The 21,597-nt window shown below is 54.9% G+C and overlaps 2 protein-coding genes across 2 annotated transcripts; both read left to right on the top strand.

The window, feature by feature from the left end:
* The first annotated feature begins 6,695 nt into the window (after nucleotides 1-6,695).
* Nucleotides 6,696-15,577, top strand: NLRP6 (NLR family, pyrin domain containing 6). The gene is made up of 10 exons (XM_006877015.1): nucleotides 6,696-6,724; nucleotides 7,263-7,543; nucleotides 7,737-7,775; nucleotides 7,941-9,699; nucleotides 10,863-10,958; nucleotides 11,896-12,066; nucleotides 12,135-12,302; nucleotides 12,643-12,770; nucleotides 15,037-15,322; nucleotides 15,409-15,577. Exons 1-10 carry the CDS (start codon nucleotides 6,696-6,698, stop codon nucleotides 15,575-15,577), a joined length of 3,126 nt encoding a protein of 1,041 aa, XP_006877077.1.
* Nucleotides 15,578-15,911: 334 nt separating this feature from the next.
* ATHL1 (ATH1, acid trehalase-like 1 (yeast)) lies at nucleotides 15,912-20,291 on the top strand. The gene is made up of 13 exons (XM_006877014.1): nucleotides 15,912-16,170; nucleotides 16,522-16,732; nucleotides 17,015-17,450; nucleotides 18,049-18,168; nucleotides 18,359-18,490; nucleotides 18,684-18,795; nucleotides 18,881-18,953; nucleotides 19,050-19,186; nucleotides 19,349-19,482; nucleotides 19,572-19,667; nucleotides 19,735-19,832; nucleotides 19,908-20,119; nucleotides 20,236-20,291. The coding sequence occupies exons 1-13, from the start codon at nucleotides 15,912-15,914 to the stop codon at nucleotides 20,289-20,291; spliced, it is 2,076 nt and encodes a 691-aa protein (XP_006877076.1).
* Nucleotides 20,292-21,597: the final 1,306 nt, after the last annotated feature.

Genomic DNA, 21,597 nt, shown 5'->3' with positions numbered 1-21,597 from the left:
GGTGGGATATATTCAAGGTCATATTTTGGCTCTCATGGACTTGTTTTCATTTTCTTCAGCTTCAGTTTGAATTTGCATATGATCTGTTCCACAATCTGTCTCTAGCCTTGTTTGAGCTGATGATATGGAGATTTTTCATCATCTCTTTCCACAGATTTAGTCAATTTGATTTCTGTGTATTTCATCTGGTAAGGTCCATGTGTATAATTGTCTCTTATGCTGTCTGAAGAAGGTTACTGAAATGAATAAATCATTGGTGTTTCAGAATTCCATCATGCAATCTCCAGCATCATTTCTATCACCAAGGTCATATTTTAAACTACTGATCCTTCCTCTTTGCTCCCAACCTTTGCATTCCAATCACCAGTAATGATCAATACATCTTGATTGTATGTTTGATCAGTTTCAGATTGAAAAATTTGGTAGAATTCTTCTATTTCATCCTCACTTGCTTTAGTGGTTGGTGTGTAAATTTGAATAATAGTGGTATTAACTGGGCCTCCCTGCAGGCGTAAGGATATTATCCTATCACAAATAGCATTGCACCTCATGACTGATCTGGATATGTTCTTTTTGACGATGAACGCAACACTATTCCTTTTTAGTTTGTCATTCCCTGCATAGTAAATCATGTGGTTGTCAGATTCACGATGGCCAATACCAGTCCATTTCATCTCACTAATGCCTAAGATATCGATGTTTATGCATTTTGTTTCATTTTTGACAATTTCCAATTTTCCCAGATTCATACTTTGTACATTCCATGTTCTGATTATTAATGGATGTTTTCAGCGGTTTCTCTTCATTTTGAGTTGTGCCCCATCAGCAAATGAAGGTCCCGTGGACTTTTCTCCCACTGGCTTTACTCCATTTGCTTCATCACGGTCAAGTCTACTTTGAGGAGGCAGCTCTTCCCTGGTCGCATTTTGAGTGCCTTCCAACCCTAGGGGCTCATTTTCCAGCACCATATCTGACGGTGTTTCTCTGCTATTCATAAGGTTTTCAGTGAATAAATATTTGGAAGTAGTTTGTCTCTCCTTCTTCCTAGTCTGTCTTCATCTGGCAGCTCATCTGAAACCTGTCCATCGTAGGTGGCCAGGCTGGAATTTAAATCAAAGGATATACAGCAGTGGGCAAATCTGCTGCACCAAACCTCTATAAAATGATCAAGAGCAAAGATGTCAGTTTGAGGAATAAGTTGTGCCTGACCCAAGCTATGGTATTTTCAAGAACCTTGTATGCATGTGAAAGTTGGACAATAAATAAAGAAGACCATAGAAGAATGGATGCATTTGTGATATGGTATTGGAGGGTAATACTAAAAGTTCCTTGGATCACTAAAATAACAAATAAATCTGTGTTGGAAGAAATACAGCCAGAATTCTCCTTAGAAGCCAGGATGGCCAGAGTTCATCTCTCAAACTTCAGACATATTATCAGGAGGGACCAGTCTCTGGAGAAGGGCGTCATGCTTGATAAAGTGGAGGGTCTGTGAAAAAGAGGAAGACCCCCAACGAGATGGATTGGCCCAGTGGCAACAGCAACGGGCTCAAGAGCATCGATGACTGTGAGGATGGCGCAGAACTGGGCAGGGTTTCGTTCTGTTGGACATAAGGTCGCTATTGATTGGTACCAACGCAACAGCACTTAACAACAACAACTTGTAGACAGACTACTGAAGGGTCCTGATTTCTTATCTATTCTGTTCTTTATGTCTCTTGACTGGCACAATTAATCCATTTACATTCAGTGTCATTATCAATAGGTATGAATTGATGGTTGTCATTTTTCTTTTGTTTTTTTAAAATGTTTTTATTGTGAATTAAGTGATGGCTTACATGAAAGAACATCAGTTTTGCACTCAACCAATTGTATTTTGTTTCAATGCAATGATTACAATCCCCTCCATGCACCATCAGTAAACAGTTGTTGTTGTTTTTGTGTGCCGTTGAGTCAGTTCCAACCCATAGGGACACTGTATAGTGTTTCCAAGGAGCAGGTGGTACACTTGAACTGCCGGCCTTGTAATCCAGCACATTAACCCACAGCACCATACCAGGGCTCCTTGGGTAACAGACTTGCCTCTAGTCCTCTTTTTTTAAATGTACACAAAAGCACACAGGGATGTATAAAGGTTTAAACAACCAAAGGGCACATTTTGCCTCCTGCCCACAGGAACACAGCCTTTCTCTTTCTATGAGTCTAGAGTCCTCAGCTGCTCCCTATCTCCATGCCCTCACCTCTGCCTCCATCTGCTTGGTCTGTATTTCTGCGGGGCTGCTGGAGGCGTTGTTCCCCATCTGTGTTGAGTTCATTGTGTTTGTGGGTTTTCTTTTCATTTTCATTTCTGTTGTGTTGTTGTTGTTGCTGTTAAGTGCCATGGAGTTGGTTCCGACTCATAGCGACCCTGTACAGAGTTTCCGAGGTTGTAAATCTTTATGGGAGCAGAAAGCCTCATCTTTCTCCCATGGAACAGCTGGTAGTTTTGAACTGCTGACCTTGTGGTTCGCAGTCCAATTCCTAACCACTATGCTACTAATTCTTTCTGATTTTCCTTTTCTTAATTTTGATGTGATGGTGTATCCGTTTTCTTTGAGAGACCCTGTGATTTATTAATTTCTTCCCCTGATTAGCACAGTCTATTATAATCTTGAAATCTGCTTGACTTCCTAGCCATTTGGAAGTTATGTATTTATAATATTTCCCTTTTGTGCTTTATAGTTGACTTCATTATAAATTGATATCTCTGCTTCCCTATTTTCACTCTAGTAGTTTTGTTTTATTTTCAGGTTTTTATTGTGAATCGAGTGGTAATTGACATGGGAGAACATGGGTTTTACACTCATCGTTTCATTGCAATGATTACAATCTCCTCCGCAATTCAGCATTCAACACTATTTGCTTCTATTTCCTTGTTGTTTTTTTTTGTTTTTTGTTTTTTTTTGATGTACACAAAAACACTCAGGAATATATAATAATTTAAACAACTAAAGGGCACATCCCGTAAGCCTGCCTCCTGGTCACCAGTACACAGCCTTTCTCTTTCCATGAGTCTAGAGTCCTCAGCTGCTCTCTCTCTCCATGTCATCATCTCTGCCTCTGCTGCTTCTCTGGATAGGGTCTCACATTCAGCTCATGCTCCTCTCCCTTGATCATCCTAGGGTCTCCTGTTCCTGGAACGTAACATTAATTACCCCCCCTTTTTTGTTACAAAACTTTTCTAGCTTTGGTTTTGATGATGCAGGATAATGAATTGAACCTCAAGGTCAGTGGTTCAAACTCACCAGCCACTCCTCAAAAACCCTATGTTGTTGTTGTTGTTGTTAAGTGCCATCAACTCAGTTTTGACTCATAGCAACCTTGTATAGGGTTTCTAAGGAGTGACTTGTGAGATTGAACCGCCAACTTTGCAATCTAGTGCATAACTCACAGCATCACACCAGGACCCCTCAGAAACCCTACACATGCTTGCTATGACTCAGAACCGACTCGACGGCACTTAACAACAACAAGAAGAAGGTTTGGTTTACTTTGCATACTTGTACATCTGGATTAAGCTCTGGATGGTAGTGTTTCGTGCTTTCTCTATTTCTGTCTCTTTTCTGTAGGACTTTGTTCTTTCTGGCACTTGCACTAAATGTTAACTCCGTGAGTGAGTGTCGTTTGCTTATCTACTGCACATATTTTCTGCCCCCCGCCCCGAAATATGGATGAGTGTCCAGGGGCCACTGTAGCAAAGTACTACAAACGTGGCACCCTAAAGTCACAGAGGTTTGTTCTCTCCAATCTGGAGTCCAGAAGTCCAAATCTGGGTGCTAGCAGAACTGTGCCCCCTGTAGAGGCTTCAGGGGAGGACCTTCCTTGCCTCTCAGCTTCTGGTGGCTCCAAGTGTCCCTTGACTTGAAGATGCCTCTTCACAGGGCCCTTCCTCTGCCTGTTTCTTCCCTCTTTCATAAAGACACCACTCAGATGGGATTAGGGCCTGCCCTACTCCATATGACTCCATGTAAACCTAACTACCTACATCTGTAAAGGCCCTACTCCTAAACAATGCCACGATCACAGAGGCCCCAGGTTCGAATGTGCCCATATCTTTGGGGTGGGGACATCACTCAGCCCACACTGGGTGTGAGCTTCCTGGGAAACAGGATGTGGCAGGAAGCACCAGGTGTGGTAGAAGCCCATCACAGCCAGCATAGCATGTTCCCCGGCACTTCACACTGATAACTACCTGAGACCCTGTCCATTCAGAGGGGAAACTCAGGCCCATAGATCTGGGGCTTGTCTGGGGCCACAGCAGGCATGGACGCCAGGTTGGAATTGGAGCCTGGAGCCCGGCCCACATCTGCTGGGTTGAGGGCAGGTCATTGCTGTGTGGACTCCCAGTGGAGGGGAGTGAATGAGAGTACAAAGCCCTCTCATCCTTGAAGGAGACTCATGGTCAAGACACAGAGGGCCATGTGGACACTGGGCAGTCAGACTGAGTGTGGGGGCTGAGGAGGGACCAGGACACCTGGACCTCATTGTTCTGGATGGTGAGGACAGCTGCTACTGAGGGCCGGGGATGGGTTTTCAAACACCACAGCACAGTCCCAGTGTCCCCACCCTGTCCCCCACCTTGTCTGACAACAGGGACCCTGGGCACACCTCCAGATCTAGTCCTCATGGGACCCCTGGAAAGGTGGGCACCCCTACGCATCAGCAGACAAGGCTAATGGTAATGGGGTTGCCCTTGTGGCGGCAGCCAGGCCACATTTAGAGAAGAACCCTCATGGCTCTCCATGGAGCCCAGCCAGGCAGCCGGGGGTAGGGGCTCCCATCCAGTCCCACAGGAGCCTGGGCCAGAGAGGACAGGAGGCAGCCCTTCCCCTCCCTCAGGAGTGCTGGGGTCAAAGGTCAGGGCAACCTGCAGTCTGAGGGTGCACTTTCTGCCCAGGTAATGATTAACTCGGTCTGAGGGGGTTCAGCGCTTTCAGCAGCCAGGAGCTGGGAGGGCAGTTCCTTTTCCTGAAGGGAGCAAGGCTGGGCAGAGATCAATCAGCCTGAGAAGCCTTTATGGGCCTGTCTGGGTGGGGTCCCTGACTGCAGACTTCCAGGTGCTCTGTAGCCCTGGGAGACAAACACAGATAACCATTCATTGCATTATGACTTTCGTTGTTTTGCTTTTAAGATCATTTTACACTTGTCTATCATGTTCTTGAACAATTCTTGCTTTTATTACAAGAGCCCTGAAGCCAGGCGATACAGGTAGGAACACCGCACCTGCTCCTGTCTTGAAGCAGCCCCACCTGGGCCAAGTCCACAGCAAGGGCAAGGTCGTCCCTACAGAGCACTTTATGGGCAGCAGATAAGGCTCCTTGGAGTGTGAAACTTCTGCAGACAAATGGGGGGGGCGGGCAGTCTGTGAACTAAGATGAAGGACTGGCACACCTTCCTGTCCTGTCTTGAACCTTCAACTCGCTTGAGGGGGGTCAGGCACCTGCACGGGCGTGGGTGGGAAAGGCTGTTGGGAATCATCACAGCAATCTTAACTGTTGGCCCCAAAGGCCCAGAGGTTGCCCCCAAACTTAGCTCTTGACAGGGCTGGGATCTGGGTTCTGCCAGAGGGGATTTTATGAAACAAAGCAACAATCCAGAAGCAAGTGGAGACATTTCAGAGCTCAAAGGCAGGTAGCAGTTGGACACGGCAGAGCTCCCTGGACACCATCCAGCCCCTGAGTCTCCCTACAGACACCATGCACAGCTCTTACAGAACCCTCTAACATGCCCACTTCACAAGCACAGCGGCAGTCTGGGATCACTTGGTCCTGTGACCATGCTCATCTCATAAACCCATGCTCACTTGTCTTCGCTCACAGCACACATCCCTAAGACGGGTTCTCCGTTCCCTCCCATTGCCATTTTAGATGAAAAATGCAATGATTAAGAACGTAGTCTAAACCTGACTGATGGGGCTTGTGGGTTGGCTCCACCACCCAACAGCCGTGTGACCTTGGCACAAGTCACTGAATCTCTCTGTGCCTCTGTTTTCTCATCTGTAGAAGTGTGACAGTAATGGCTACATGCAGGGTTTAATCCACGTGCCTGGCATTACTGCTGGCATACACACCTATTGCTGAGGTCCACATCTTTGTGCCTCGTGAGATCACCTGTTTTTACCATGCAGTAACACATTCCTCATGTCCACACCTGTTTCCATCAGTTCAGGTCTGATTTGGGGACTCACAGACCATCCCTGTCCCACCCATTGCTGCCTAATCCCTAGGCAGGAATGTTCCTTCCCTGACAACACTGCACATGTCCCCCCTTTACTGTCAGTGCATCTGTACCTGAGGAGCCCTTTCTCTCCCGTCTCTCCAGGACCAATTTATCTCTAATTGCCAAGTGTGAGACCTCGTTCTGAGCCAGCCACATCCCTGCCCACAGCCATCCTCCCCACCATATCTTCCCACAGCCACACCCATGATTTCTCAGGGGACTGTAACCAAGCAAAGGAATCTGTATACAACCAAAGGTCATCAACTGAGCTTTTAAGGGTGTGTGGTGTTTGTGCCCCAGATCAATGTTTGGGGACTGGGGACTTTGCTGGACATCTTGGTGCTGGCTGTGCTGTAGGCTGGAGGGACTGCATAATGTCCAGGCCAGCCCAGGGAGGGGCCTTTGTTACTGAGTGCTAGACTGAAGAGCGGGACTCCATGGAGGAACAGGGGACTTCCTGCTCCAGGTGAGTGCCCATTCCATGAGAGGTCGCTTTGGCACCATGGGGTCGGGCTTCTCTGCACTCTGTCCTCACCTCACCCCAGACTCATGATCCCAGGGACTCCATTCCCAGGGTCAGCCCAGGGAAAACCCCTATCCTGAACTCAGATCCACTCCCCTGGTGCTAGGCGCCCCAAGCTGGGCCCCACCTAGGGCTTGTGGCTGTAAAGTCAGTAAGGCATCCAGGACTGAGCCCTCCTTGGAGGTCCCTCTAGATGCCCTCAGAATGGGAAAGGAAGGAACAGAAGGGTCCTTGCAAGGTTCCACCAGCTATGGCCAGGTCTATGGAAGGGAGGAAGCAAACGGGGGACAGTCCTTTCCAGAACTGGACCCCCTGAAACCTGGTCAGTGGTGAGCCAGTGACCACCTTGGGGAGACCACACTTCACCAACTAGGAGATGCCAAGGTGCCTACCCGAGGTGGGGTGAGTGTTCTGAGGTCTCCCCTCACTGGGGAGTCCCAACGCTCTGGCGTGTGTTCACCTGAGGGTCACCTGCCCCCAGCTTGAGGGACCGGGCTGCGGTCTCCCGGGAGCTGCTCCTGGCTGCACTGGAGGAACTGAGCCAGGAACAGCTGAAGCGGTTCCGACACAAACTGCGGGACGCGCCGGAGGGCAGCCGCAGCATCCCGTGGGGAAAGCTGGAGAAGGCAGATGTGCTGGATCTGGTCCAGCAGCTGGTGGAGTTCTACGGCGCCGAGCCCGCGCTGGACGTGGCCCAAAAGGCCCTGAAGAGGTCGGATGTACGCGATGTGGCGGCTCAACTCAAGGCACAACGGCTGCAAAGTGAGCCTGTGGGTGGGGGCGAGGGCGAGGGCGGGAGGGGTGACCGGGGCCACACCTCTGCTCCCTTACCGTGCCCACTCTGTGGGAAAGCAAAGTGGCCAGAGTGGGGATCCTCAGAGTGCCCCACGTGTCCTTCCCCGCCTCCTCCCCGCCCCAGCACTTGACAGGGGCCTCAAGCACGTCTCCCTTCCAGGTCTTGGCCCTGGCTACTCCGTGGAACTCTCTGTGTCCGGTAGGTCTGACCCCAGGCTCAGGGCACAGCTAGTCCCAGCGAGGTGGGGGTGGAGCAGGGAGACTGAGGGGTGAGCAGGTGGGGAGGCCATAGGTTCTGAGGGTCTTCTGACACTGCCTGCCCGGTCCAGTATCCTTGTGACCCTGCCCCCTCCCCCCATCCCAGAGTACAAGAAGAAATACCGTGAGCACGTGTTGCATCTGCACGCCAAGGTGAAGGAGAGGAACGCCCGCTCCGTGAAGATCACCAAGCGCTTCACCAAGCTGCTCATCGCGCCCGAGAGCCCCGAAGCGGAAGATGAGGAGCTGGGGCCTGCGGAGGAGCCGGAGCCCCGGCGCGCCAGGCGCTCCAACACGGACACCTTCAACCGACTGTTTAGCCGGGATGAGGAGGGCCATCGACCTCTAACGGTGGTGTTGCAGGGTCCGGCAGGCATCGGCAAGACGATGGCGGCCAAGAAGATCCTGTACGACTGGGCAGCGGGCAAGCTGTACCACGGCCAAGTGGACTTCGCCTTCTTCCTGTCGTGCCATGAGCTACTGGAGCAGCCGTCCGTCCGCAGCCTGGCCGACCTGATCCTGGACCAGTGCCCTGACCGCCGCGCGCCACTGCGCCAGATGCTGGCGTGTCCCGAGCGACTGCTCTTCATTCTGGATGGCGCAGATGAACTGCCGGCGGCGCAGGGGTCCACCGAGGCAGTGCCCTGCACGGACCCCTTCGAGGCGACTGCAGGCGCGAAGATCCTAGGTGCTCTGCTGAGCAAGGCGCTGCTGCCGGCCGCCCGCCTGCTGGTGACGACGCGCGCAGCCGTGCCTGGGAGGCTGCAGGGCCATCTGCGTTCTCCGCAGTGTGCTGAGGTGCGCGGCTTCTCGAACAAGGACAAGAAGAAGTATTTCTACAAGTTCTTCCCCGACGAGCGCCGGGCCGAGCGCGCCTACCACTTTGTGAAGGAGAACGAGACGCTGTTCACCCTGTGCTTCGTGCCCTTTGTGTGCTGGATCGTGTGCTCCGTGCTGCGCGGACAGCTCGAGCGAGGCCAGGACCTGGCGCGCACCTCCAAGACCACCACGTCGGTGTACCTGCTCTTCATCGTTAGCCTGTTGGGCTCCACACCCCCCGCCCACGGAACCTCAGTGCAGGACGAACTGCGCAAGTTGTGTCGCCTGGCCCGCGAAGGGATCCTGGGTCGCCGCTCACAGTTCTCAGAGAGGGACCTGGAGCGCCAGGAGCTGCGCGGTTCCAGGATGCAGTCGCTGTTTCTCAACAAGAAGGAGATACTGGGTGTGCTGGAGGCTGAAGTCGCCTACCAGTTCATCGACCTGAGCTTTCAGGAGTTCTTCGCAGCGCTGTCCTACCTGCTGGAGGAAGACACGGGGTCCGAGACCCGGGCCGGCGGCGTCGGGGCGCTCCTGCGTGGGGATTCCCAGTTGCGTGGCCATCTCACGCTCACCACGCGTTTCCTCTTTGGACTGCTTAGCGCCGAGCATATGGAAGACATTGCCCGCCACTTCGGCTGCGTGGTCTCGAAGCGTGTGAAGGAAGATGTCCTACGGTGGGTGCAGGGGCAGAGCCGCTCCGCACTAGAGGGGAGTCAGGAACCCGAGGGGCTCGAGGCTCCAGAAGAGCCAGAGGAGGAGGACGAGGAGGAAGAGAAAGAGGAGGAAGAGCCCAACTATCCGCTGGAGCTACTGTACTGCTTGTACGAGACGCAGGACGACGCGTTCGTGGCTCAGGCCCTGCGCGGTCTGCCGGAGCTGAAGCTGGAGCGAGTGCGCTTCAGCCGCACCGACATCGCGATCCTGAGCTACTGCGTGCAGCGCTGCCCAGAAGGTCAGACCCTGCGGCTGCTGGGCTGCGGACTGAGCTTGGTGCGCGAGAAAAAGAAGAGCTTGGTGAGGCGGCTACAGCGCAGCCTGGGCGGCGGGTGAGTTTCCGTGGAGGGCAGCCCGCCCTGGCACAAGTGTGCCATACAGAGCGTGTCGCTGCCGGTTCTGGGGCATGTGGGCTAGGAGTGGCCACCTGGACATGCGGAGCGTGTTCGCACCCTCCCCCAGATGGCCTTTGACCATCCCCTTGACAAGCAGGTTGCCCCCAAAGCTTGTTCTTGCTTTAGAATCTGCAGTGACGAGTTTGGTTCACTTGCTTTTCACCACCTCAAAGATGTGAAAATTTCCACTTCCGATTGGTGATGGTTATGTGCCGTGGAGTCGGAACCCGGAACCGACTCATAGCGACCCTGCACAGGGTTTCTGAGGCTGTAAATCTTTACTTGAGCAGAAAACCTCATCTTTCTCCCACGGGACAGCTGGTAGTTTCGAACTGCTGACCTTGTGGTTCGCAGCCCGATTCGTAATCGCTACGCTACCAGAGCTCTTTTTCTGATTAGTAAGTAAGCACAAATAAGGCCCGAGTTACCTTGCTTATTGCGTTAGCTGACTCTGTGAGGGACTGTACGCTTGTAAAGGGACACTTACTCTGGAGGCAGGTGAGAAGAGACAGGTGTCAGCCAGAACTAGAGGTAGAATCTTTGATGTGGTGAAAAAACCTGAAATGGTTCCCTACAGATGAGTAAGTAAACCTATGCTTACCTTGCTTTGGGGTAATTCCACACTTGCTCTCCCAGGACCTTTTCTCCCTGCCAACCTAACAGCATGCATATGGCCCAGCACCCCCTTCCTCTCCACAGTACACTTGCTGTTGGGGTACTTTCTGCATCTTCTCTCCCAGGAACACGCTCAGCTTCTGGCTCTCCAACTGGCCTGGAACCTCTGACCCCAGAGGTGCCTCAGGGCTACCTGCCCATGGTCTCACCCACTAAGCCATCACCTCCCCTAGGGCAAGGCCATGGGCCCTTTCTAACGAGACTCAGGTGCCCAGCATCTGTTACAGAATGAATGTCAGGGCATGGGCAGAGACTGGACTCTGGGAGAGACACAGACTTTCACACACTAAGCACGTGGGGAAAGGGGCACACAAGCCATAAACAGTGTGTCCTTCTGGATTCAGAGGGACCAAAGGTAAGGCATCCTTCCTGAAAGGGAAGGGCTAGAAGGGACCAGGTGGTCTTCACCTGCTTTTATTCCCCAGGAATTCTCTAGAGTCCCGGAGACAAGTATCAGCCTCCCCTCTTCGTCCACTCTGTGAAGCCATGATGGACCAGCACTGTGGTCTCAGCAGCTTGACGTGAGTGAACACACCTGTCAGTGCCTCCCAAGGAGTGGGGTCAAGGCAGGGCACTCAGGGGTGGGGACAGACATGGGGTCCTGTCTCCGGGAGGTTCAGCGGCCATGCCTCTGTATCTGTGACTGAAGGTGCCAGACTGGCAAAGGCTGCACCCTCAGATCAGAGCTGGTAGGAAGCAGGGTGTGACCTTGGTGTGAATAGGAAGTGGGTGCAGCTAAGTCTTCTAGGGCCCACATGCATTTTCTTTCCCAAAGTAAGGCTGTTAATTGCAGTTAGAAACTGCTGGGTGATCCACCTGGATTCTTTGAAGGCATGTAGGAAGGTGTTCAGGGCATAAATTCTCAAGTCCATCTGCCCGGAACTCCAGTGAGCCCCGGACAAGTCCATCTACTTCAGCCAGTCCTCAAGGGAAAGATGTGGCAGTCTGCTTCCATAAAGAGTCAAACTCTAACCAAATCCCCGCCATCACGTCGATTCCCACTCATCACTCCCCTGCAGTTTCTGTGGCTGTGAATCTCGATAGGGGCACAATGCCTCATTTTTCTCCCATGAAGTCACTCGGTGGGTTTGAACTGCCAATCTGTGGTTAGCAATCTAGTGCTTATCCCACAGCACCACCAGGGCTCCTTTCCATAAAGATGTCAGCCTTGGAAACCCTATGGGGCAGTTCTACTCTGTCCTATAGCGTTGCTGAATCCAGAGCAACCCTACAGTGAAGGTTTGCTTCGGTTTTTGAGACACTAAAATGTGTTGGTCCCTAAAAATGCCTGTATGGGGACATCAAGTGGGATCATGTTCTGCAGGAGGAAGGGGAACAGACCACAATGCACAGTGGGGACCCTCAGGGAGGCAGGTGCAGAGCCCGAATATCCCCCCAGAGAACTGGGCAGTTTGTGCGGGTGGAGTGCTGATGAGCCCATGTACTTCTCCACCACAGGCTGTCCCGCTGCAAGCTGCCAGACTCGGTCTGCCGGGACCTGGCTGAGGCGCTGAAGCAGGCCCCGGCCCTGACCGAGCTGAGCCTCCAGCTCAACAATATCAGCCCCATGGGACTGAAGATGTTGTGTGAGGGGCTTGCCTGGTCCAGGTGCCGAGTACAGACGTTCAGGTGAGGCCTTGCTGGGAAGTGGGCAGGGTGGGGGCACCCACAGCCCCTCCTGAGACTGCCTCCTGCAGGGTGCAGCAACCCGGCCTCCAGGAAGTGCTCCAGTACCTGCTCAATCTGCTCCAACTCAGCCCAGTGCTGACCACCCTGGACCTCAGTGGCTGCCAGCTGCCAGATGCCATCATGACCCACCTGTGCAAGATCCTGCAGCATCCCAGATGCAGCCTGCAAGCACTCAGGTGCACACAGTGCGCATGTGCTAAGACAAGACGCAGGCTGTCTGTCCTGGGGAGTTGGGGGAGAGGGAGGGGGGCGGTGTGCTAGGATACAGCCTGTTTACCCTGGTGAAAGAGCCAGGGATCCCTGGGGGATCATGCTCAAATACCATCTGGGAGGCCCTGGCCCTAAACTCCTGCCCCCTTCCCAGGCTCTGACAACCTTCCTGACTGGCCAACCATCTGAGCCATTGGTCACAGTCTGAGCCCTTGTTGCTCCCTCCTCCTCAGGCTGCCTCCCAGGTCCTGGCCCTGCTCACTCCCCTCACCGCCCACCCTCTCTCTCTCCTGTACATGGCTGCAGTCTGGCCTCCGTGGAGCTGACGGAACATTCACTGCAGGAGCTGCGTGCTGTGAAGATGGTGAAGCCAGATCTGGTCATCACACACCCTGGGTTGGAGGATGTCCCAGAGCCTCCCGAGGGGGTCAGCTGTGCCCTCTGAGGCCCTGAAGGCTGGCCATGGGGCAGTGGCTCCATATTCACAGCCCCTACATGGAGAGCATCATGCTTAGTCTTAGACCACTCCCCAGAACCTGAGCGGCCTGCACTGGACGGACACAGACCCTGGGACCTGCTCTTCTACCCCATACCCAGGGTCTCCTCCTCCCCAGGGGTCCAGTCAGGATGCTGGTGTAGGGTCCATTCATGAGCATCTGTACCTGGTCTGCTCAATGCAGAGTGACCCCCAGAATGCCCCCCCCCCATTCCCAGTGTGGCCTTACAGCCTCAGCTCTGCCCCTGGTCACAGTGGAGCCCTTGACTTAAGGTAGGAGACTCACTCTCTCAGCCCCAGAAATTGGGGTTTGACATTAAGAGTGATGCTGGACCTGTGAGCAGAGCCCAGGGGTGACCTCTTCATCCCCACTCCCTTGAAGATCTTCTGCAAGGAAGGCCAGGGGAGAGCAGGAGTGGAGGGTGGGCATGAGCCAGCAGCTCCCCACCCACTGATAATAAAGTCCCTTCAGATGCATCTCTGTTTGGCATTTGTTACACTTGACTGGATGCCCTAACAGGTGCTCACCAGCTCTCCTTTGGTCCCCAACGAGGACAGGGTGTTCGGGCTGAACAGTATCGTCCCTGTTTGGCCACTGAGGACTCGGGCCATGGCTAGACTGGCTGCAGGATGGCCCCTGAGTCTTCAAGTCCTGTCTGTTCTGTTGGCCACGGTGCAGCTGGCTCTAGTCTGGAGGCCATGGATGACAGGCTTCTCTACTTGCCGGGGGAATGTTCCTTTTACAGTCTACTTTCTAAAGTCACTCATTGATTAATTCCACAAAACACACAAAATCCTGGTCCTTCTGGAGCTGGCCTCCCAGGTAACAAGTACCTACATGATACAAAACACACAACATAATGCAATGAGTACATATGTGGTATGTAAACACACAGCATGAGACATGTATGTAATATACATGACACAATAAACACACTGCTGTTGCTAAGGGCCGCTGAGTCTGTTCGGAGTCACAGCAACCCTGCAGAGGGTTTCTGAGGAGCAATTGGTGGGATTGAACCTCCGACCTTGTGGTTAGCAGTCCAGTGCTTATCCTACAGCGTCACACCAAGACCCAACAATATATGCATATGTGATGCATAAGTATACAACACAAACAATAAATACATATAGAATGAAGAAATATGTAACATGAAACAATAAATACATGGGTGATACATGCAGACATAACATGGGGCAAATACATGTGTAAACACAAACAACATGAGACAATAAGTACATGTGTGATCTGCAAACATTTGATACATGCATATGATTCAATAAGTACATGTGTGACACAACGCACACGTGACGCATAAATACAGATCATGCATACACATGAAGCATAAACATATGCTATAATAAGTACACATGTGATACATAAAATATATGATGCAAGTACACGTGTAATACACAAACACATATGGTAAGTGTTCATGTGACACATAAACACACAGATGCAATAAGTATATATACGACATGCAAACACATGTAATACAATAAGTACACATGTGACACCAAATACATATGGTACAATAAATGCACATGTGATACACAAACATGACACAGTAAGTACACATGTGAGACACACCTGCACATATGATACAGTGAGTATACATGTGATACGCAAACACACAGCATTTGAGAGGGCAGAGAGCTGTTGCAGTGGCCTGGAAGGGCATGGACAGGAAGTGGGTCCCTGGTGAAGGAAGGTTAGATGAGGTCAGAGCTTCAAGTCAGGGTCTCACTGCCCTGCTAGCCACCTGGGCAAGATGGGTGACACCATAGACTCTGGGTGGCCTAGGAGGAGGTCCCCTGAGCCCACGACTAATAGAGAAGGCCAACTGGAACTGGAGGGGCTGCTGGGCAGGCACGGCAATCCAGACGACAAAAGGCACAGAGAAGAGACAGGCCGGGGGTGAGAGGAAGACACCAGGGTCCTGGGGAGGAGGGAGTTGAACCAGGTGGGGAGGGAATCCCAAGAGTGTTTCCAGGGGTCAGAAAGACCCATGCTTCTGATTGGGTACAGATCAATATTGACCACAGAAAACAGATTGTGGGTTAGAGGTGGCAAAAAACTGTCCCAGGTCACCCTCTAATTCCATCATTACAGTAGCCAGAAGTTACTGCCGGCCCCTCCTTCAGGTCCCTGCATGTCTAGTTCAGGCTACTACACGCAGAAGGCCGAGCTCTCTGCCCCTCAGGTCGCCCCTCTGAGGAGGGACTAGACACTGTCTGGCCTGGTGGCGGGAAGGGCAGCAGCTCGTCCCCACGTCTGGATCCACTACCCTACCCGCCCCTACTAGAGGTAGGCCTGCCCATTCCTTCTGCCGGGGCCGCCTCCCAGGGGCGGGGAGCTCGGGCCCTTCCTGGTGACGTGTGTGGGCGGGACCTTCCCCTCCTGGCTCTGGCGGGGCAGAGGCGACCCCCGGGACAGCCCAGCGACCCCAGACTCCCTTCCCGGGATCCGGAGCAGGAAGTCAGCTGTGGGTGAGCCCTGGAGTCTTCACCAGCAACTCTTGCCCCCCTAACCTGCTTCCCCACCTCGAGCGGACCCAGTTCCCTTCTTGGCCCAGTTCCTACCGCCCCAGGATCCTCGTGGTCACGCCCCAACCCAGCCTCTCACCTATCCACCATGAAGACGTCTGTCCCCTGAGCCGAGCTCCCCTCATTCAACCCGTCCGCTTTCTCACCAGCAGGCCCAACGTTCCTAACTGCAAGACTGAGCCCTGGGGCGCAGCTTGAAGAATAGCAGCCGGAGGAGCCTCAAAGGGTGTGGTTTGGGGTCCTGAGGTGGAAGTTTAGGGGACAAGCATGGGGTTTCCGTTAGTCCTGCAGATCAATCCCTTGGGGGTTTCAGCAGCTGTAAGGGTTGAGGGTCAAACCCAGGAAGTTTTGGGTTAGGGGTCTGGGGGCCAGAGAGGTGCTTCCTGGGGTGGTGCAGGGGTGGGGTATCCAGATAGGCTCCCCACCTCACCATCTGTTAGTGATGTCTGCCAAGTTCGAAGGTAGATTTGGGGTGACCCAGCGAATCATGGGGTGCTGACCCCGGCCTTCCTCCATCCACACCAGTTTTACCATGGACGATGCTGGTGAGGATCCCACTAGATTCACTGCCCACTCTCTGCCCAGCGACCCCCGCCTCTGGGTCCCCGTGACCAGCGCAGACCTGGGCACACGTGTGTACTGTGATGTGATGCATGTGAGTGGTGTGTACAACGGGGCTAGGGGGGACACACACAGAGCCATTCTGCCGTGTCCACTCAATGTCTGGCTGGAGGCCCCTGGAGAGCCAGGAGAGCAGCTGACCGAGGCCTTCACTCTGGACACCAACACAGGTAGCCACCACCTCTGTCCTCCCGCACTTTTACCTTCAAGGAAATCCCATCCCAACACTTCCTAACTCTACATAGGGGGCTCAGGACCCCAACTCACAGGGAAAATGTGGTTCCAGGAGCCCCGTGGTGAGGGGCCCGGTGGGCTCTCCTTTTCCTTCTGCGATTCCAGTGGGGTCACTTGTGAAGCCGTTAGATTTGCAGACAGGGACACTGAGGCACAGAAGATCAATCCACCTTCGCTGTGAGGAGTGGTAGTCAGGGGTCCGAGTGACGGGGAGGGGTCTCTGGGAAAGCCAGGGCACTTGATCTTCGTCCACCTCACCCCAGATGACCTACGCCCGGCCCTCACAGGCTCCTTTGTGCGCATCCTGGAGTCCCCCAGCTTCCAGGCCTCCCAGCGCATCTATGCCCACCGCACACTGCCCCGTGTCCTGGTCTTCAGCGTGTCTATTGCCCGCAAGGTCACTGGGACTGGACTCATCACAGTGCAGCTTCGGGAAGCCTTGTCCCTAGAAAGCCCAGACCTGGCCCTGCACCAGGGTCCGGACTTCCAGGGAGCGCGGTGAGAGGAAGGGCAGGGGGTCGGTGAGGAGAAGCCCCCAGGGTGGAGGAGGGGCAGGGGTCGGCGAGGAGAAGCCCCCCGGGGGGTGGGGGTGGAGGAGCCTTGGGGAAGCGAAGGGATCGGGATCGGCGGAGAGGACCAGTGCCCTGGGGACGGTAGTAAGGGAGGCAGAGGGGGCAGTGAGAGGATGTTGACAAGGGGGAAGTGAAGGTCCAGGGAGATGTGGGGTGGGGCGGAGGAGGGAGCGGGCCTTAGTCACGACCGACAGCCCTCGCCCTGTAGGTATCTGTACGGCCACACGCTCACCCCAGAGCAGCCTGGGGGGCACCTGCAGGAGGTCCACTTGCTGTGGACACCCGCGCCCGCCGCCCTGACCCTTGAGGAAGGCGAAGATGAAGCGGCCTGGGAGTTCCTGACTGTAGTGGGGGGCAGCCAGGCGGAGGCCCGGTCCTGCCTCCAGGAGGCGCTGCGGCTGCGGGAAGGGGGCGCGCTGTTCCCTACCCACGCCCAGGCCTGGGCAGGGCTGTGGGAGGGCTGCGGCCTGGACGTGGCGGGGCCGCTGAGGCTGCGCCAGGCTCTGCGCGGCGCCCTTTATTACCTGCTCAGTGCACTGCCCCAACCTGGGACACCAGAGTACGTCTGCCACGGCCTCAGCCCCGGCGGCCTCTCCAACGGCAGCCGTGACGAATGCTACTGGGGCCACGTCTTCTGGGACCAGGTATGCACTGTCCACCCCAGTGTCCGGTGGGCAGCGGCCGTAGAAAGTACTGGGGCCAAGCGGAACCCTGGCGGAGCCTGTTACTAAGCAAGAGGAGGGGTCTCATAGAGCTGGGGCTGAAGGGCCTGAGGGGGTCATGTGAACCAGGGAGCTCAGGGGCAGAGGAGTGACTGCTTAGTCCATTGGAAGCATTGCGAGGTTGTGACAGTGGACAGCATGGGGGGCTAGGAGTAGCTGATGGGTGGTGGAGCAGGGCTTGGTGACCACTGGTCAGGGACCAGGACCACTCAGCTCAGTCCTGCTCCTGACCTGTGGTCGGTGCTGTGGGCCCACTTAGCAGATGGGCTCAGGGAGGCTTCTCATTCATCCAGGGCCAGCTAGTGATTGGTGGAGCTTGAACTTGTCACAGGGTGCAAGGGGCAGGGATGGAAGGGAGGGCACCATGAGGAGCATCTGGGCAGTGGAGGGACGAGGACAGGTTGGGTTGAGCCGTAGACAAATGCCCCAAGGGCTGAGGGGGTGAGGGCAGGGATGGACAGAGCCCTAGAGCCCTTCCAGCCATCCAAATAAGCCCCCCTCCCCCTTGGTGTTCCCTCAGGACCTCTGGATGTTCCCGAATGTCCTGATGTTCCACCCAGAGGCTGCCAGGGCCATCTTGGAGTACCGCATCCGCACATTGGGTGGGGCCCTGGAGAATGCCCACAACCTGGGCTACCAGGTAAGGGGGTCCCAGACACCCACTTCCTCTGGGCAAGGCAGCCAAGGGAGGAGGGAGGAGCACAGCCAGTGGGCCCCTGGTGCAGGTACAGCACGTGAGGCTCTGAGCCCACATGACGGACCCAGGGATCCACCCTCAGGGTGGGCTGCCCTGTCCCCCAGGACAGACTCAAGCTGACTCCATCCCCCAGGGGGCCAAGTTCGCTTGGGAGAGTGCTGGCTCTGGACGGGAGGTCTGTCCTGAGGACATCTATGGGGTCCAGGAGCTGCACATCAATGGGGCCGTGATGCTGGCCTTTGAGCTCTATTACTATACCACCCAGGTGAGGTGAGGGCCTGCCCACCTATGCTCAGGCTCCCGCATGGTGCCCACCTTCCTGAGGAAGCCACGTTCCCAGTACCTTCTTGTCTGTCTTGGGGCCAGGCCTCTGGTCTCTGAGCTTTAAAGGGTGCAGTGGGCCTTAGGGGAGAAATGCAGCGAGCCTGTAACAGAGAATCACTGATGCTGACCCCCAGGATGTGCAGCTCTTCCGAGAGGCTGGGGGCTGGGACCTGGTCCACGCTGTCGCTGAGTTCTGGTGCAGCCGCGTGGAGTGGAGTCCTGAGGAAGAGATGTACCACCTGACGGGTGAGGACAGTGAGAGGGGGGAGACTGGCTCCAAGGGCAGCCCACCTGAAACCCACACTGAGGTTCTCTTGCTCTGATGTCCCAGGAGTCATGCCCCCTGACGAGTTCCACTCGGGGGTCAGCAACTCCGTGTACACCAACGTCCTGGTCCAGAACAGGTTAGGCCCTGGGCTTACCCTTCACCTGTCTCCATGTGGGCCCACTCTCACATGGACGCACCTACACCCCCACATGCGACACCCGCTTCCCCCCAGCCTGCACTTTGCTGCTGCTCTGGCCAAGGACCTGGGTCTACCTGTCCCTGACCAGTGGCTGGTGGTAGCTGACAAGATCAAGGTGCCCTTTGACCCAGAGGGGAACTTCCACCCTGAGTTTGAGGGGTACCAGCTTGGTGAGTGGATGCCGAGCTTCTCTGAGCCTCCCAGCCTCTGAGGTCTGTGGGTGATGGCATCTCCTTCCCTTAATTCCCACATCCTCACGTCCCTTCTGAACCACCTCCCCAACCACCAGAACCCCCTGCCCACCATCAGCAACGCCCCCCTCCAACCCTCAGGAGAGGAGGTGAAGCAAGCGGATGTTGTGCTCCTGGGGTTCCCCATCCCCTTCTCCCTGAGCCCCAGTGTTCGGAGGAGAAACCTGGAGGTGTATGAGGCCGTGACGTCCCCTCAGGGCCCTGCTATGACCTGGGTGAGGAGCTGGGACTTGGGGGAGGTAGAGACTCAGTCTGCTCCACGAAGCAGGCTTCATCTCTGTGTGTCCTTGACCCCTGTCCCCAGAGCATGTTTGCAGTGGGATGGATGGAGCTGAAGGACCCGGAGCGGGTACAGGACCTCCTCGACAGGAACTTCGCCAACATCACTGAGCCCTTCAAGGTCAGCGGGGACTGCAGCCTCAGGAGGTGGTATCCTAGGCCTGACACTGACCAGCTCCGCCCCACAGGTGTGGACAGAGAATGCTGACGGGTCAGGTGCCGTGAACTTCCTAACAGGCATGGGAGGCTTCCTGCAGGCTGCCCTCTTTGGGTTCACAGGATTCCGGTGAGTACAGTGGGCAGTGGAGGGGTTCTCCCGGCCCCAGCTCACCCCTCCTCACGGAAACCCCTTGGTCCTCAGGATCACCAGAGCGGGTATAACCTTTGACCCCATGTGTTCAGCGGAGGTCTCTGGCGTTTTCATCTCTGGCTTCTCCTACCAGGGGAGCAAGCTCAACTTCTCCTTCTCCAAGGACGTTGTGACGATTGAGGTCACAGCCCGTGTCAGGCCCTGGGCGCCCCCGCTGGAGGTAGAGCTCAGGCCGGCACAGACTCGACTCCCCCTGCCCCCAGGTAGGAGGCCACCCCCATGCCCACCCAGGGATCCTGGTTGTAACCCTAGGGTGACCCCTCGGGGTCTTTGGGTATGTGATCCCAGGGTGCCCCCCATATGTTCCCCTCTGCTCTAGGTCACAAGGTCTCCTTCCCTCAGTCTGCCGGCAGGATACAAAGGTCCATCCTGTAGCTGCCTCACTCAGGTAGTGAGGAGTTCAAGTGCAATGTTTCCTGGGGAGACCCCTTTAAAGACATCAGACATCTGCTCCGGAGACCCCAAACCCCCTCCATGACCCCCTTCATCCTTCCAGCCCCACCCCAAGTGCCCCTCCTCCGTGCAGTTCTGAGCAGTAAGGTTGCTGGCTGCAGTTTGCTCTGGGGTCCACTTTCTGGCCACTTCTGGCAAGCCGCCAGCCCCCTGCCCTACCTGGAATCCCTGCCTTGCTGAGCCCCTCTCCAACTGGACTCTCAGGGTCTCCCACATTCCATCAGCCTCCTCCTGTGGTCCCTCTGGGCTGGTGTCCATGCTCAACATCCATACCCCTTGCTTCTCCCCAGTGGCACCGGGCCAGCAGGGTGACGTCATGGCATGGGGGATGAGACCAACTCAGAGGTGGTATCATTCAGGACTTTCCGGTGCAAATGACTTCACCATAAAAGGGCTTTTGTGTCGTGTGTTCGAGGGTCAGGCATGAGTGGTTGGCTCCTGAGTGGCCGTCTCTCTCAGTTCTGACTTCATCAGTGGAATGGGCCACTGGCCATTGGTTGGCTACAGGGTCATCCCTAGGTGGGGTGTTCAAAGCCCCACCTTCCCTGCAGTGGGCCCTACCACAGGTCCTGCCACAGCGGCTGAGACCTCACAGAGGGTGTGGGCATATTTGTCAGCCTGTCTCTGCCAGGTTTTTCCAGTTGCGGGGAGGCTTGGGCACTGGGGGAAACGGGCACTCGGCCCTGTAGATGCTAAGAAATGCCTCCTCCTTTCTTCCCGCCTGCCTCTGTGTGCATGCATGAGAGAGAAAGGCAGAGAGACAGACAGACATACAGGCAGACACAAAGTGACAGTGTAAAACAGAGCCAACAGAGACAGGGAGGGAGAGACAGAGATGCAGAACCAGACAGGGAGAGACTGAGAAACACAAAGACAAAGAGACGGCGGGATCATGGGAGGATGTGTACCCGAAGGCAGTGTTAGGTGCCGTGGCATCGGTTCCAACTCAGGGACCCTGCGCACAACAGAAGGAAACACTGCCTGGGCATGCACCAGCCTGGGTGAGCCCATCGCTGCTTTGTATGGAAGGCTGTGGGTAATGTACATGCATGTGGATATGTGTCTTCATGTGCCAATGCCCAGCCCTCTGGGGAAGACCGCACCCTCCCAGTGCCTCGATGACCCAGGAAGGAGGAAACCCAGTGTGGGACTGAGAGCTCTCAAAATCAAAGGCACTCAGAGTAACCCAAGAAGGAGGTCTGTACACACCCAACCCACAGAGAGGAGA

This window comes from Chrysochloris asiatica, unplaced genomic scaffold (assembly GCF_000296735.1).
Source record: "Chrysochloris asiatica unplaced genomic scaffold, ChrAsi1.0 scaffold00439, whole genome shotgun sequence".
Lineage (NCBI taxonomy): Eukaryota > Metazoa > Chordata > Mammalia > Afrosoricida > Chrysochloridae > Chrysochloris > Chrysochloris asiatica.
Note: the sequence above shows the minus strand (reverse complement) of the source record. Positions and strands in the feature narration are given on the sequence as shown.